At 42.5% G+C, this 17,101-nt stretch overlaps 1 protein-coding gene across 2 annotated transcripts; it reads left to right on the top strand.

The window, feature by feature from the left end:
* The first annotated feature begins 13,653 nt into the window (after positions 1–13,653).
* Positions 13,654–15,012, top strand: RMI2 (RecQ mediated genome instability 2). Of its 2 annotated transcripts, none has more exons than XM_061473295.1 (2): positions 13,654–13,979; positions 14,823–15,012. In XM_061473295.1, exons 1-2 carry the CDS (start codon positions 13,709–13,711, stop codon positions 14,969–14,971), a joined length of 420 nt encoding a protein of 139 aa, XP_061329279.1. In that variant the 5' UTR covers positions 13,654–13,708; the 3' UTR covers positions 14,972–15,012. The 2 variants fall into 2 exon arrangements, with proteins under 2 accessions (XP_061329279.1, XP_061329278.1); XM_061473294.1 differs by lacking the exon at positions 13,654–13,979 and adding an exon at positions 13,995–14,402.
* Positions 15,013–17,101: the final 2,089 nt, after the last annotated feature.

The raw sequence follows: 17,101 nt of genomic DNA, 5'->3' as shown, positions 1-17,101 counted from the left end.
CTTAACTTTAGGTCTTAACTTTTAGATCTGGTACCCACACTAAATGATAGTTTTATTTCACCAGGTGACCAGAATTCTCCTCCTTCTTCTCACCCACGTACTCTTTAGAAGCATATTAGTACTTCAGGAAAATGACTGGGCTACGTGGGAGGCGACTCCTGTACCCCACAGACAGGGAGCTGCTGCTGAGATCTGACCTTCTGAGAAGAGCTCACCAGAATGACCAGCGAGGTGGGCTAAGAGGCAGGGCCCAGGCTGCTGCAGGGCTGCACCTGCCAGCATCCCTGCAAGGGGACGCTGCTGCATGTGTGACAGCACGACCCTGCTCACGTCAGCCAGGGAAAGTGTTACAGTCTTATTGGTCATAGTGAGTCATTTGCACCTTCTGCTTCATCTGGCATGAACTTCATTTTAAGTTACTCTAGTGCATCATTATTTTCAATATCTCCTACACCAGAAGCTGGAGCCACAGAGGTGAAAATAATTACATTTACCAGGACCTGTCATTAAAATTTGCAGCTAGTTTTATTTCTCACTAGAAATAAAAAATCAGATTTTGAACAGGACTGAAAAGTGCCATTCAAGTACTCACACTAGTAAAACACTATTCATCAAAACTAATAAATGAATATAATTCCCAGGTATTCAAATGCACCTGCCTGCACTTTTCTTCTATGTGAACAAATTGAGCAAGGAAACAGGATCTGGGGGACAAATTCAATTAACCATGTAAAACAGGAATTTACCAGAAGACTAGCCAGCCAGTTTTGATTTCAAGAGAAATATGTGTCATTCTTTTGTCTTAAAGTAACACAGTGTGCAACTTAACCCTGAGCATTAGCTTCAAATGTGCTTCTGTACACCACCACCTTGGATTACATCCATGGTTTTGGTCTCACCCATATTGTGAGGTTGCCAGTGGCTCTTGTGGCCATCCAGATTGAATAATTTAATAATTAAATAACTGCCGTAAACTCCTGGACCAGTCGGATGACATGTCCTGCCTTCAAATACACACCTTTGTGGTGGCTTGGAAAACTTCCCACCAGGAGTTTACCTCAATGTCTTCCCTGTTTTTTTCTTGTACATGTATTACAGGGACAGTTTCATAGGAACTTGCACTCAGCTATTCAAAGGAATTAGGAGCAAAAGCTTCTTTACTTGCACACTGTGCTTGTAAGGTATAACTGCAAGGGCTTTCTGCCAAAACAAAACCCACACTGAGAAATAAGGGAAACAAAGATTGACAGAATAACACTCAGTTTGAATTGTGTCTATTTATATTTCCATCTCTTGTTTGTAGGAAGTTCTGGTTTTATCTATAATACTATGCAAGTTCCTATAAAAGTCAGTTTAATTTTAATATTACTCAATTTCCAAAGAAACCATTTGGGTTTGTGTTTAGAAAACTTACTGCCAAGCCCCCTCTGCTGGATGGCAAAATCATGGTTTCATCCCTGCATGCTGAAGACTTCTAGTAAAAGCATTCCAGCATATTACTGCTCAAGTAATTACAGGCTCAGAGTTCCCAACATGATTACTATCTTTCTGTTATTATTTATTGTTATCTGTCATGAGTTGATCTTTAGAAAAGAGTCAGCATGATTGCTGCAAATGTGAGAGTATTCAGTCAATCTACTGAAAATTCTTCCTGTCATCTGGTTATTTTATCATCCAAGTTATTTTCAGTAGTGTCATTCTAGCTTGAGCAATAAATTAGCACATGGATTTAAGGCCTGCTGTGAAACAGACTGTTTGGTGATCTAATTAGTTAAGCTAAAAGCCAAAAGTATGCCACAACATTGAGCATCGCCCTACAGAGTTTTGATGTTTCTAAGATAAAGTGTTGGGCCCATTTATGGTTCTCTGTGGTGCGCATTGAGAGCTGAGTTTCCCTGAAAGGAGATCCAAAGCAGCCAGTATGCCATGCAAGCAGCCAGTAAGGAACTGTTGCCTACAGACTCATGTCTGAGGCTTTTCTCCCTCATGAGCTGTTCAAAAATTGGTCTTTGAAGAATGGCAGTCCTTTAAAAATGGAGCAAGCTAAGAGAGTGTTGCAGCTGATAGTGCATAGAAGACCTCTTGAGGATGTGGACAAGTGAGCTTTGTGTCCCTGCTTGGCAAGAGGGCAGGCAAACTTTGGTTCCTCGTTTTCTGAAAGGTCTCTTGACTACTAAGTAGAGGTCTCTCCTTTTTGAAAGGGAAGGAGGAATATTTGTTCGCCAAGAGAGGCTTGGAGATTAACAGCTAGAGCACTCACCTGTGAGTGGGAAACACTGGATTCTGGTGCCTTCTCTGAGTGCAGTTACATATTGTACATTAAGCAATTATTAGATAAAGTACATAAGTGGTATGTGAAGCTAACCCAGAATTCTGTGGCTCACCTCTCAAATCAGTGCCCCAATCTCAAGGCTTAAACGCAAGTCCTGTTCTTTCTGTAGGTGAATGGCTCTTGAATGCCTCTCTGTGAACTGAAGCAAGTTCATGAGAAGACCAGAGAATGTTTCCTTCTATAGGCTTATGTTGAGGTCATCATTTCAAAATGAGCTTGACAAGCATGTCCTTGAGTCCTTTTATGCCAGGAGGAAAAGTAAGCTTGAATTTCTCTCATTTAAACCTGAAATGCCCACATTCCCACAAATGCCCTCACTGGTAAACTGTTGGATAAAACTGATGAGGTTGAAAAGGTGATGGTATCCCTTTAAAGAAAATGTCTCTAATGAAGTCCCTGAAGGGCTAAGAACTATTTCAAAGCCCTATTATTTCATTTAGCTTGAAAAAATAGTGACAGTTTTCCCATAAAACTCAAACTCTTGCAAAACTGAGAAAAGAAAAAACATACTGAATTGGCGTTTTCTCTTAAAAAAATAATTTTTAATGTAACTATATTTCAGATGAAATTGTGAACTAATTAAAGTTTCCTAGAATATACTGTAATATAGCATGTATCCTGATGAGGTTAAATGAGTATTCCCCATGTTTGGAATTGATGCCCAACCTCTTCACTCACAAAGCACAGATTAGTCTCAGTTTTTTGCGCATGCAACATTTTGTGACTATGCAACATTTCCTGTCTGCTTTGCTGAAAAAAAAGCCTCCCAGATTTAAGTTATCTGTTGCTTTAGCATTGCAGCACAATAAAGTTACCTTTCCTTCTGAAGGAGAAGGTTTTAATGCAGGGCCTGTGCACACCGCAGGAAAAAGGAAGGAAGCAGTAAGTACTTAAGTCCCAAGCGGTGGGTAATCAGAGACAGCTCTGCAACCAGGGGAGCACTCGTTCCTCCTGAGGCATTTGGCCAAATTAGATAAATCTCAGAATTTTCTAGATCTGCAATCTAGATGTCTCATCCCACCTTCACAGGAATCTTGTGCTTCTATGATTAGAGCTAACCTGCTTCCACAGAGTCAAACAGTAGCCAACCAAGCTGTAGCCCTTGGAGATGGGAGAAGGGAGGCAGAAGCTCCTTTCTCCCTGAGTGGGACAGAAGACCAGAGCTGACCCAGGATACAACTTGCCACTTTTCATAAGCTTTTTTGTTCAAATCCTGTTCGTTTCTTACCTTCTGAAATGCACAGTCTGCCCATTTATGCAGAGCTGCAATACAAAGATAGAACTTCAGAGCTATTAAGCTGAGGTGCTGTATAGTCAGGCTTTTACAGATAATGTGTGAATGAGAACCAGTGAAATGAAAGCAATAATGGAAACTTGTTCTTCAGTACATGCCTGCATGAGAAATGGCTACCAGGAAAGATAAAAGCATTGCTCCTAAATGTTCTACCTATAACTTTACTGATGAAACAACAAAGCAACAGTACACACTTTCCTATTCACATACCAGGAATTTCATGAGGCTTAATGCAAGATTACAGACCAGAAACTGCAGTTAGAGATCATTGCCAAACTGCAAACTGCTTTGAACTCAAGAACAGAAACTTAAACTTTCCCCACAGTTTAGGAGTGAGAACTTCATGGCAGTGCTGCTTTTATGACAAGTACTCATTACAGACGTTATCAGTTTGCACTACTCCACAGCTGTGTGACAAAGATTCCAGAAGTACTGGTGGAGGAAGCTCTGTTGTTTTAGAGCTGGGAAATGCAGCCTTTAGAATAAATGTATCTATCTATTTTACAGATCAGAGGATGACTGAAAAAGATTCTCTAAGTACTTTCAGTTATGTTTCTGCTCTCTGGGAATTTCTGCTCTCCCCAGCCAATCATGTGTGCAGCCATTATCCAAGGTTGTACAATGACATTTATAAGAAACAGAAGGGAAAGTAGCCAGAAGCAAAAGGCACATTCACTGAATACTGTCAGCTTTGAGTAAATTGTGGCACTATTTAAATGAACACTCCTGTAACTGAATTTTAGAGATTTTCTTAATAAGGACTGTTCCTCCCAGCCTTTATTTTGCAAGTCCATTTACAACGATTACTCAGGCTGATGCAAAAGAAGGTTTAAAGTCTGTAGCATGTCTCAGAAGGCACTGTGTACCATTAGAACAGGGCCTAAGTCAGAAGAATCAGTAGTGATACCAAACAGTGCTGGTTTTATAGGTAGTATATACTGTAATTTAATGGGGCCAGCCACAGTATTTCATGAGCTCTATCCACATTATATATGCTGAATCTAACCTATATACCTGAATGTTTAATTTTATCAGGCAGTGGAACTGGGCAGTGATTGGGCCAACCCAGCTGCATTTGAAAAACATCTGCCATAAGCTATTAATTCTTTCATCAATATGGTTAACTACTGTTAACCAACATGAATAGAGGAAAGGAAAGGGGCCTGAAGGATATTTTTGCCATCACCCAGATATTCACCCAAGTATTTGATTTAGCAGAAATGGGTATAAAAGGGGTTGCACCAAATGCCAGTGAACACAATACTGAGTGTGCTTCAGCCTCGTTAGCTCCACTGGTGATTGTTGGAGGCTCTTGTGGTCTGAAGTGGACCGAAACACCACTGAGTTCCCAGCAACGAAAGAGCCAGAGGTACCAGAATGCAAATAAATCAGTGGTCTGTGTCAGACAATAGGTTCAACTATTCAATTCCCACTCTGCCTTAAAATCTATGAAAACAATGAAAATGAAAATACTTTACCCACATCCGTTAGGAGTATTTGTTAGTAATCACAGTATTCTCCTTTAAGAGTTTAGATTAAGTAGTCAGACTAGAGATCTGTAGATGAGAAAAAGGAACTGCTTTATGCCTTTCACTTTCACCCTGCAGTTTCTCATAAATGAAGCTGTAACCGGCAACTAAGCTGGAGTACTCTGATGAACTTTGCCTTGCAAATTGAGGTTGCATGCCATTACGTTCCATTTTGAATTGTCTATTGCCAGAAACTCATATCTGTTCAAATTGTAGCAGAGCTACATGTCTTCAAATGCTCCTGTACAAAATCTGAACTTATTTGATTAAAAGTGCTTGATGTTTGGAATGTCCGAGCTCCAGAAGTGTAGGAAAACATTGCACACATCATGCCAGCTCTGCACAGCCACTTCATGCTCTGTGGCATTTGCATGAATCTTAGACACTATCTATGCTGAACTGATGTCTCCTACTCAGCTCTTAAAGTATTGACAGTTTCTATTTTGAATAAATGGGCTCTGTTGGCTTTTGCAGTAGAGTGCACTACAGCAAGTCTGGTTTTGTGGGCTTGTCAGGTTTTGAAAATAAGGCATACTGGTTTTGCATTTATCATTTATTGCTGCTTTTCATGATAAGCTGAAAGCTTGCTAAAACTTTTGGCTTCAATATTTTTGAATCTCCAAAGAGTTGCTTTTTGGTTGTATTTGAAGTCCAAGTTTTGTTGTTTGGTTTGGAGAGCTGCCCTATATAGAGCTACGTTTAGAAACAACCATTGTGTTCTACAACTACATTTTAGCCAGATATATATATATATATTTAATATCACTCATTAACAGTTTTTTAACTTTATTCAGATAAATAAATATTTGTATAGTTGCCTCACTGCAGTCTTCATCACAACCACTAGTGGGTCCTTTTCACAATTTCTTTGCATGTTCCTCTGGTTTATTTTGTTTTCCTGTTTTAGTTCCTAACACAAGGTCTGAGTCTCAATGGAAGGAGCTGATGCAAATGTTTTAGCACCAGTAGATTTACTTACCTTAGCAGAAACTAAGTACTTGTGGATCAGTTGTCAGTGATGGTTATTCAACACTTCAAATGTCAGCAATAAAAGTCTGACCTTCATTCCAGCAAGCTCATATTTAACCCTGCATGGGGTCAAATGGGTTTCGTGGAAAGAGATGGGTCTTAATTAGAGAGTTTCAATATAGTGTTTAATATAGGGTTCTGTGCAGACTACAAACTAGAACCTGTGATTAAAATCACTTAAGTCAAGAGGTGGAGGCAGTTTGTGACATTTCAGTGTCAAATTATATTTTAAAATGTGACATATACATATGAGTTGTAGAAGTCTTTCTAAGCTGAACTTATGAGATGTCTCCCAGTTGAGTCATGCAATCTTGTGTCTTGATTTTTTAACAAAGAAGCCTAAGAATGTGAAAATGTATTTCAGCAATTATACATTGAATGTCCTGATTTAGGAAGAATTCTGTGATTTTACTTACCATTTTATACCCTCTCTTAGGCCTGTTAAGAGATAAACAGGCCTTGTATAGCTCATACGCTAATGTGACTTTCATCCAAAATTGACGTTATTGTACATGCCAATGTTTGTTCATTCATACCGGTAGCTGGGGGAGCGAGCTGCTGTTTGTAGGTGGTATGGCAATAAATGTCATGTCTGGGCTTGTAACTACTGCCAGTTTTGAACCTTGCTGTACCAAAGGCATGCCGTAATGTAAGAGATTGAAAACCAAGCTTATTTAGGCCCAAGTCCATCTAAGTAGATAATAGCATGTGAGTGCTATTATTGAACAGCTTTAAACAACAGTTTCACTGCTGTTGATTTCCTCTTCATATGTTTTCTGCATTTTCAGTCATTCAGCTGTTTGTTCTGAGTTCATGCTCCATTTCCCTGCTGCAGAGCAGCACAAGGCCTGTGTTCCTTTGGCTATGATTTTAGCTCATGCTTTTTGAAGTACCAAGGCCAGTGCCTTCCCTCTCAGCACATAGCAGCATTCTTCCCATTCAAAACCATTTCTGATTTTCATCCCAGTATTACTGCCAGCACCAGGTGAGTGTGGAGTCCAGTTTTTCAGCATCCCAGAAAATAAATGCAGCCACTTTACATGGAGGTTCTCTGACCTCAGAGCAAAATTTAGTTAAGGATAGCCACCACATCTGTTTCTCTGGTGATGCTCCATGGGATTACAAGTAAAAAAGCATCAGTTAAAGCATGGGGGATAGTGACAAGTATTCACTTTTCACATGAGTTTTCAGTTGCTAGAAAATAGCTGACTGGTCTGCTTGGCTGTGTGCCCTGCAGCTGCAACCGAACTGCTATCAAATGTCTGTCTTCTGGAGACTCTACAAAATACTCCCTCACACAGTAAGGTGTGTGCTGAGTGTGAGATTGGTACAAAATTCCTGAGTCCTTGTACGGAAGCCTTTCAATCCTGTTCTAACCTTTTATTAATTTCAAATTACCTTGATTGGTAGTGATGTAGCTGTGATGGTTTCAGTTTAAACAAGATAAGGCATGTAGAGAAGGATGGTCTCTTCGATCAGACCTGAAAAAGATCTTGCTTGCTTGAAAATTTGACTATTAGTAAAAGCCTCTCCCTTCTAAGCAGTAGAAATTCATTTCGTAAGTCTTCGAACAGGCCTTGAATATTGCCAGTGGATGCTCTGGAACAGCTGGAACGTCTCAGCCTTACTGGCCTCCATTTATATTTCTAATGTTTGATTTCAAGTTTCAAAAAATAAAATGCCACTCTTCTGGTTACTTTTCTTTTGGAAAATTATTCTGCTGTCACTCCACTGGACAAACTGGATGCTGACAGTGCTGATCAGAGTTACATTTATGCAAAGCCAGCAGCTGTCAAGGGAGGATACTGTAATCTGTATTCCCCTACACTGGTTATAGGGTCTCTCCAGTCCTGTTAAGTTTCTCCTAAACATCCAGTTCTTTTATGAAGTGAAATGAAGTCAGAAAGGCTGAATGACTGAAGTCTCCTAGCTACTGGCTTCACTTCAGACAGGACAAAGATATACTGCTTTGGATAACATTCATATTTCCTGTTCAAAAAGAGTTCTTTTTTTCTTGGACAGGAGTTTGAATAAGCTTATCTGGAAGCCAGCTGTACATCCTATTTCCAGAGCAGCAAACAATACCAGCAAAGTAAAGACTATGATTATCCTTTTTGGTTTTTTCTTTCATCATGTGATAGTCCTATTCCATAGAATGCTGATTTTCTTTTAGTTACATGCCAGCATAGTTAGAGCATGGAAAGAAATAAACAGGTGACACCCACTTCTGTACAATGTGCCTAGAGCTCTCTAAGCATTTCCTCTAAGTATTCTTTGTAAAGGAGATGAGTCAGCTAAGCTGGAGAGCACTGCTGATTTCATAGCCTGTAGGTTACTGTCAGTAGGGATGTGTGGTGAGTGACAGGAACTGGTTAAGTTTGCGTGCTGGTGAGAGCAATGAAATCATTTCTCATGTTAGGGCTGACTGGCTGTACAAGCTGAGGTTTCCACTGAGGAAGTGCCTGAGGCAGATGATGTTTTTCCTCTGTTTTTCCAGGAGATACTGGGTGCAACTGGCATCTCTGGCAGCTGCAGGAAGATTCTTACTGTAATCCTCTACTGACTCCACTGAGCATATGCTAACATGTAATGTATAGCACCTGTATTAGGTTCTCATGAAAGAAGAGCACGAGATTGTGCCTTATGAATGCTTTACTTGATAGCATTTGCCACAAAAGTTAGTTCATCTTATTTGAGAGTGACTCCTGTGCAGTTTTGGCAGGATGACACTACAGGAGAGGCCAGACTCTTCTTGTTGTTACTAGTCATATTATGATGGCTGTCACTCACATTTACCTGCCTTGTCCAAGTCACTTCTAAAACTTCCCTGCTAACTAAAGCTTTGTCAGGTTGCACCTAGAGTTTTCCTATTTCATCAGTCAACTTGCCTGGCTCCAGGTCTTTTGAAATTGCTGCTCAAACATAATTTAGCATCCATATGCCAGACTGATCAGTCCCAAAACATAAATTACAAGCAACTGAAGTTCAGGTTAGGGATGCAAATATGACCAACTTCTGACTCATTAATTCTATCCCACTGATGCATTAATTTCAAACCAATAATTAAATTCAGTGATGATAAGATAGACTAAACAAAGATAAATGAAGGATGAGGATGGTTTTCCAGACTTCATCCAGCATGTCAGCTTAGAATCACAGAAGAGTTAGATTTGGAAAGGGCCTTAAGATCATCTACTTTCAACTCCCCTGCCATGGGTAGGGACACCTCCCACTAAACCATGCCACCCAAGGCTCTGTCCAACCTGGCCTTGAACACTGCCAGGGATGGAGCATTCACAACTTCCCTGGGCAACCCATTCCAGTGCCTCACCACCCTTACAGTAACGAACTTCTTCCTTATATCTAACCTGAACTTCTGCTGTTTAAGTTTAAACCCATTACCCCTTGTCCTATCACTACAGACCCTGATGAAGAGTCCCTCCCCAGCACCCTGTAGGCCCCCTTCAGATACTGGAAGGCTGCTAAAAAAAATAAAATACATAAAAACATGTCCACATTGCATCTGCTATGCAGTACAAAACACCAGGAAACAAGTGAATTGTATGTTCCTGTGATTGCTTCATGTAGTTCTGTGTTCAGTGTAAGAAAATAAGCATAAACTAGGGTGGTCTCATAGAGGTGAAACTTAGAGCTCTTGTCTGTGCTAAAATTAGTCCTTGAGTTGAAGTTTCATATGAATACCAGGAAGTCTCAGATCCCTCTTCTTACTTATGGAGTTTTTACAAAGTACTGTTTTCTTGTTCCTGTCATGCTTAGCTCCTTACCTGCTTCCTCTTACTGAAGGAGGACATAAAAGACACAATCGTATCACTGCAGTTTACTCTGTGACTGTGGGCAGGCAGTGTCTGCAGGAGATACTGACACAGGGCAGCAGGTTGCAGCAGGTGAGGAGCTGCCCCATCACACTCAAATCCCTCAGCTTCTGGGCTACTACAAACAAGATTTTCTATAGGATGTGTTTTATGGGCATCTGTTGGCCATTCTGACATTGCCATTATGATCCATGTATTTATCAGCTCCACACTTTGTGACTTTTCTTCTATTCATCTGTGGAGCTTCCAGGTAGCCTTGTTTCTAAAGCAAGTATTTAGAAAACACATTTTTTTTTTTTTAACTATAAATACTGATTGGATTTCAAATCTTAAAAAAAAAACCACAAAACAAACCCAAAACTGAACAAAAAAACCCACCAAAAACAACAACCAACTTTTTTTGAAATCCACTTAGTGACTTCTCAGTACTAGGAAAGAGAAACTGAGAAATAAAACTGAAGAAGGGGGCCTACAAGCATGCTGGAGAGGGACTTTTCATCAGGGACTGTAGCAATAGGACAAGGGGCAATGGGTTCAGACTAAAACAGGGGAAGCTCAGGATACATAAAAGGAAGGAATTCTTTACTGTGAGGGTCGTGAGGCACTGGCATAGGCTGCCCGAAGAAGCTGTGAATGCTGCATCCCTGGCAGTGTTCAAGGTCAGGCTGGACAGAGCCTTGGGTGACATGGTCTAGTGTGGGGCATCCCTGCACATGTCAGGGGTTTGGAACTAGATGATCTTGGGGTCTCTTCCAAGCCAAGCCATTCTATGTTTCTATAAGAACCTTTTCTGTACACACTGACCAATGCACTGGGAGGGAGATCTTTTTAAAACTCTTCTGGGTAGGATGAAAGATATTGTAAAATATCAGAATTTCTGGCCAAGAGAGAGAAGGATTTTTCTGCTTGCATATCAGCCTTTTACCAAAACTAGACAGGGGGACAGAGAATTGGTTCCGTTTTAAGTAGTACTGTCAGTGAGAGGGTGAAAAGGTCTGAGTTGGAAAGAAAATTTAAAGTTGCTGATTCTTTGAAAATCTCTGATCATGGGTCAGATTTCTAAGGTCTCTTGACACCATATCAGCAAAACAGTGCCAGAGTAATTGAGAAAGATCTGGCTCCTGCTGCGCTCTGGACTGTCTTAATCTGTGTCTAGTCTGACCTTTTTTACGTGTACTGTGACAGCATCTCATGCATGTCAGCATGAGGAATAATGTCCTTGAAGACTGCTTGGAAGAAAGGCACATATTGTAGCAGCAGGCAGAAGAAGATTCCTTCTTTTTAATCTACACAAACCAAAACTGTCTCACCCAGCATGCTCTCAGAAAATGCGCTCAAGTTTAATTCACTGTGATTTACAGCCTGTCAGCCGCCTACTCATTGCCTTTTCTGAGTGCTGAGCTTCCTCTGCTACCCTTAAATCAGGATGAATGCTGTGGTATCATCTTCAGAAAACAGTCTGTTGAGGCATCAGACATTTTCCTTGCAGGTGCAGAATGTGTCTCCATGCTGAGCTGAGCCAGTTCTTTGATAAGACCTTTGCAGATAATTCAGTATAACTTCACATTTTACTGAAAAATAAGGATTTTCTGATTTAGGAAAACAAATCCATTTCTTGGTGCAGATCACCAGTGCTTTTGCTCTTCGTCTTGTAACAGTTTCTTCAAGGAAAATCTTTTAAAAGGGACCTTTTAGCCTCTCCTGGAGATTACACCCTTGTAGGGGTCCTGCCTTCATCTGTAGATTTAATGGCTTAATAATCATTAGACCCTCCTATTATACAGTAACAAATAGGAATACAATACTTTTATCAATATTTGGCACAATTAATTTTTTTTTAATGTGAAACTAAATATTGATGCTGTCAAGTGACTACAGTTTAGGGGCATAAATTACAAATACTCCCGTGAGCCTCGCTCAAATTTGCATTCATATACAGTAACCATCTAATGTCTTTCTGTTCCTGTAAGCCATATGATTTGATTGCCAGATTACATGATTCTGTATTGTGCTTAGATGTTTTTACTGTTATTACCAATACTATCTTTTATTCTTACTGTAAATGGTAACAAAAAGTTAACTGCTTCCTTACCCTATAAAAGGAATGAAGTCCCATTTACAGAATGTCTCTAAACAGAAAATATCTCTGGAAAAAAAGATATACTGAATAAATAATTCATAACATGATGGGTAAGTAGAAAAAAAAAGGCCTTTTGATGTATTTTGCTACTCAAAACACAACCGGAGATTTAAAATAAAGTAACTGGCTATTATAATGGAGAACAAAATCTGCTTTAAAGAAGAACCACTGCAGGGGAGTCAGCTCTCTGTGCATTTTTACCCATTTTGCGCTTTTGTAGGTAACAACTTGTGAAATTGAGGAATCTGTCCCCTTGATTTTCCTAATTCGTTTCTTTTTCTTCCTTCCACCCTCCTGGTTTTCCATTAGCTTTTTTCTTGGCTTATTTTCTAAATGAAATGTCAACCCACCCACCCAAAGGACACCCTAACATTTCAAGGATTTCAGATTACAGCAAAGCCCATCTGTAATATAAACAGCAAATAAATTCTTAAAGGCCTTGGAATTAAAGTCTCCTAGCTCAAAGCTTTCATTAAAAACTTGAAACTTTCAGTGCATTATGCTTCAGATTTCCACATAAGAATATACAATAAAAATATATCCTGAAAGCATCCCTGAGGAAATCAGCATGTGCATTTTCTCTTTTTCCCCATAAAACTGGAGGATCTTAATCAACTGAACAGTAAACATGAAGTCATCATTTCTTGCTAGGTACTGAGGAAATGCTGCATGAAACCACCGGGGAGGGCTCGGACAGCCTGTGTGGAGGAGCGGGCCGGTAACCCTGTGTCCCCGTTGAGGCGACGGGGGGGGGCAGAACCCGGGCTGCAGGGCGGCCTGGCCTCGCTCAGGTGGTGTTGGGACGCAGCAAAGTGCTTTCTGCTCAAACCAAACCGCTGGGTCAGGTGTGCGCTGGTTTTTGCACGTGGAGGAGTCGATCCGGGGCTGATCTGAGGTGAAATGATTCAGGTGTGGCTCTTGCCAAGTGCCCCGGTGGAAGGGGCTGCTGGCCGCGGGCAAGCCCTGGAGCAGACGTGGGCTTGTCGGGAGGAGGCAAAGCCCCTGGGAGTGGCCTGCCTTGACCGCGGTTTGGACCGAAGGCAGCACACCCCCGACGAGTACTATTTCCCATACGAGCCCTTTATTTGTTTCTAACGCACAGGTGCCGGCTGCGCGTGTCCAGTGCTAAAGGACGGGTGCTCGTGCTCCCTCTCCCCTCATCGGCGACTGGATTACCGCACCCGGGGGGCGGCGGGCAGCTGCGGGGCAGGAGCACCATCACGATCGCAGCGCCGCTCCTCGGAACGCCGCCGTTATGTGGCGGTGAAACGCGGGGTGCAGCTCTGCCGCCACGTAAGCGGGACGCTACCCCCGATCTTTATTTCTAAGTCCTGGGGCCAGTCTCCCTCTTCCCGCCGGGGGCCAGGCGCCGCCTTCGCTCCCCTCCGGTCCGGGCCCAGCGAGGCCGTGCGGGCCCAGCGAGGCCTTGCCGGCCGTTACGGCGCCGACGCCGACGCCGTGTGCCGCTAGGGCGGGGCGTGCGCCGCTTCCCGCCTTTCGCGTCGCCTCCCTCAGCGGGCGCAGGCACCCGCGTCCTCCCCGCGACACAGCATGGCCGGGGGCGCTCCGGGGCCGCCGGTGAAGGTGCTGGCCGCCCAGCTGCGGGGCGCGGTGCGGGGTGCTGGTGGGACGTGGCAGTTGGGCCGGGCGGAGGCGGGCCGGGCACCGCTGTGCCTGCGGGCCGTGTGGATGCAGGGCACCGTGCTGGAGGTGGAGCGCGGCGGCGTCCGCGGCGGCTCGGCCCGGCTGCGTGATGACAGCGGCCCCTTCACCGTGCTCGGGGTGGAGGAGGTGCCCAAGGGGCGGCCCTGCCTCAGCGCAGGTACCGGGAGGCGGGCGCGGTACACAGCCCCTGCGGGGCCTCTTTCCCTTGCATCGTGGGCCGTCGCTTGCGGCTCCTCCTGGCTCGTGTGCGCAGGGATGCAGCTGCTCCCCTTGTCCGAAAGCGGGAGGCTTGCAGGCAGCGGGTGTGTGTCGAATACGTGCCTGGGGCGCGCAAAGCTAGCGCAGCTGCGCAGGCATTATTTCACGTACACCAGCCTTCCTACAAGAGGCACCCTGAAAAAGCTGTGCTGCTATGGCAGTCAGAAGGAGGAGCGTGTGCTGCCGCAGGGGAGCGTGTTTCTGGCTGTCAGTACAAAGACACGGCCTTCCCCTGCGAGTTCCAGTGAAGATAGGGCCTGTTTTCAGTTCTTCACAGTTAAAGCCAATGGTGGATCAAACTGGGATGTTGCAGAGAAGAGCTGTGAGTCTAGGAGCAAGGACAGTATTTACTTGTTTATTTACTTGTTTCTTCTCTTCGCCAGCACTGCTAATTCAAGTGAACAAGTGCTGGACTGCAGCATTGCAGGAGTTGTGGTACAAAACAGTCTTGTTGCTTAATGTTCAGTCTTCTGAATTGCCCTCCCTCCACTTGCATGGTAGAAAGAGGAAGCGTGCTGGTTTTGACTCCTAGTGGATGTGAAAATGTAGCAAACTACTGTAAAATAGCTGTACAGATCTTGTAGCCTTTTTCAGACTCAGATCCAAGCAATCTTAGTTCCCTGAGTTTTCTTGCAAGTATTGGCAGCTTTAATTCAAACTGTTTAACTACTTGGTTTAAATTCCTTAGCTTTTTGAATTAAAATAGAGGCTAATTAGATTTCACACTTTCTTGGTTTTTTAGGGAAGTATGTAATGGTGATGGGTGTGGTGCGGTCCTGCAGTCCTGAGCCTGTGCTTCGAGCCATAAAGATGACAGATCTTTCTGAAAACCCCGTGCACAAGGATATGTGGAGCCTCGAAGTGGAGGAGTTGCACAGAGTCATCCCCTAGATATTTTTTCTTCTGCCAAAAAAAACCTGGAAATGTACTTTTTTTCTCCCCCCCCCCCCCCCCCCCCCCCCCCCCGCTGCAGAGCATTGAGCCATTCTGTGTATTTGCAGCTTCAGATAATCGCCAGTTACTCTCCTGGAGTAAACCAAGGTGAGAAAGTCAGGCTTGGAGTTAAGTGGAGGGATCAGTGCGTATCTGATAATAATCAGTGTACGTCTCTTTCACAGTCTCTTTTTATACCAACAGAAACACTTGATGTGCTAAGATGTCTGTACTATTAAAATTACTACAATTCTACATATATTAGTTGCTGTTTCTAGGCCCATGTTTAGATAGTTGTTCCTGTAGTGGTGTATTCTTGGCAGCAGGGGCTGAACAGAACTCATGTTACCAGGTGAATTCAATACATGAAATGAAGGCAAAATGCATTTCAGTCCATCTAGGTTGGGGTTGGCAAGAGCATCTTCACCTGTTTTCTCTTTCAGTAATAACATGTCATCAAATTCTACTTGTAAGACAGATGTCTCTTTCTAAGTGTAAAAGCAGAGTCTTGTAGCTAAACGCCTCTCTGGTTTCTGTGTTTCTGAAAGTGGTACCGTGATAACCCCTGTGTTCCAGCGAAGCGAGATTAGCTGAAAAGATGTGATGCAGGATTCCTTGGAATAGGTTCTCAAGATGCAAATAACTTCTACTACCTCATGAAACAAGCTTGCTAAGCCTAAGTGTATTTTTCTCTTTAAAGGTTTCCTTTCTTGTTCCAAGCTATGTTATTTTTAGTTGTTTACATCATTCTTAAATATATTTTAATCTTTTTTTCCTCCTGTGGAAAAAAACCTCAAACTCAAACAGACCAAACCCCATATAAATGATGAAATCTGATAAAGGAAAACCTTTCAAAATCAGAGCTATGGCTACTCTTTTATCTTCCCTCGTCTATAGAGAATTTGAGTTCTAAAGAAAGCATTGCATTATCTATGTGATACGGCTTTGTAGTTTGGGACTCTGTTGTCCAGCAGTAGTTATGTTAATTAGGAATGCATACAGGAAGGGAAGATGTGCTCTAATTGTACTCTGAAAAATAGAAGATGAAAATCCAGTGATGGTAACTAAATTTTAAAACTGGAGGATTATGTTTTCAAAGTGCCTGGAAATGAAATACTCTTTTCAGTAGATCTTTAAATGAGACCTTTACAGATGAAGGACTAGCTTTCAGAGTCAATTCCAGCCTTGAGATCAGTATTCCAAATCAGGCCACATTAGAGGCACTTGCATAATGGACATCCTGAGCTCCGAGACCCTGCTGATAAAATGCCAAAACACACATACATACAGAATTTTGGCAGTCTGGGTTTATTTATTGTTTTTAATGCTGGGAAAAAAAAAACAAACAACAAACAAAACACTTGTGGAATGATGTAGCCTTTCAGGAATGATCCATGCGGTCAGGATACTGACTGGCAATTTTTTACCTAGCAATAGATACTTTTCCATCTGAATGCTGCTTTTGCCAGGAACCTGAAGCTCATTGCATGTAAATTCACCTTGCCGTGCTTTCCAACTAGGCAGTGAAACCCTGAAAATAAAGAGCTAAAAGGTCTGCTGCGTCCTTGCTGGTGTAAGTAAATCTGTGGCAATATTAAATATGGCTTGTAGCCCTGTTGGTGTGTGCAGAGTATCGTGGTTGTCAGGAGAAAAACTACTGTCAGTCCATCTGGCAGTGATGCATATTCACTGCATGCATCTGAAAAGTTGCATTTCTGTAGGAGTGGGTTGTATGTACATAGGGCTGGAATGGATTTGTAAAGGATTTCTTTGCATTTTTCACCACTCTGCCATTCAGAGGCTCATGAGTCAAAGCATCTGGGGTTTCTTTGCTTGCCAACAGTCAGTACCAAGCACAATAAGATCTAGATCCCTTCACTGCTTGACTTTTGGTGTTTCTGTATCTTGTCTGGATCTGTACTGTATGCTTGACCTCACTAAACACACAAACTGGCTCTACTCCACCTGGCAAGTTTTTCATGTTTCATCAGCACAAAGCTATACATGTTTGCTTGACAGTTAATGGGAAGGAGAACTGTTGTTGAAGTACTGCTTCAGAAAGGCCTGCAATTACATTAGTGAATTTAA

The sequence above is a fragment of the Pezoporus flaviventris genome, unplaced genomic scaffold (genome assembly GCF_033815535.1).
Source record: "Pezoporus flaviventris isolate CSIRO_AGI_PZ_B2104156 unplaced genomic scaffold, CSIRO_AGI_Pfla_v1 ptg000078l, whole genome shotgun sequence".
Lineage (NCBI taxonomy): Eukaryota > Metazoa > Chordata > Aves > Psittaciformes > Psittacidae > Pezoporus > Pezoporus flaviventris.
The sequence above is the reverse complement of the archived record's forward strand: the minus strand, read 5'-3'. Positions and strand labels throughout refer to the sequence as shown.

Coding starts and splice junctions, on each gene's coding strand:
- RMI2 (XM_061473294.1), top strand. CDS start 14,078: ATGCAGCTGCTCCCCTTGTCCGAAAGCGGGAGGCTTGCAGGCAGCGGG. Junction 14,403..14,822: donor GGATGTTGCAGAGAAGAGCT/GTGAGTCTAGGA, acceptor TTGGTTTTTTAG/GGAAGTATGTAATGGTGATG.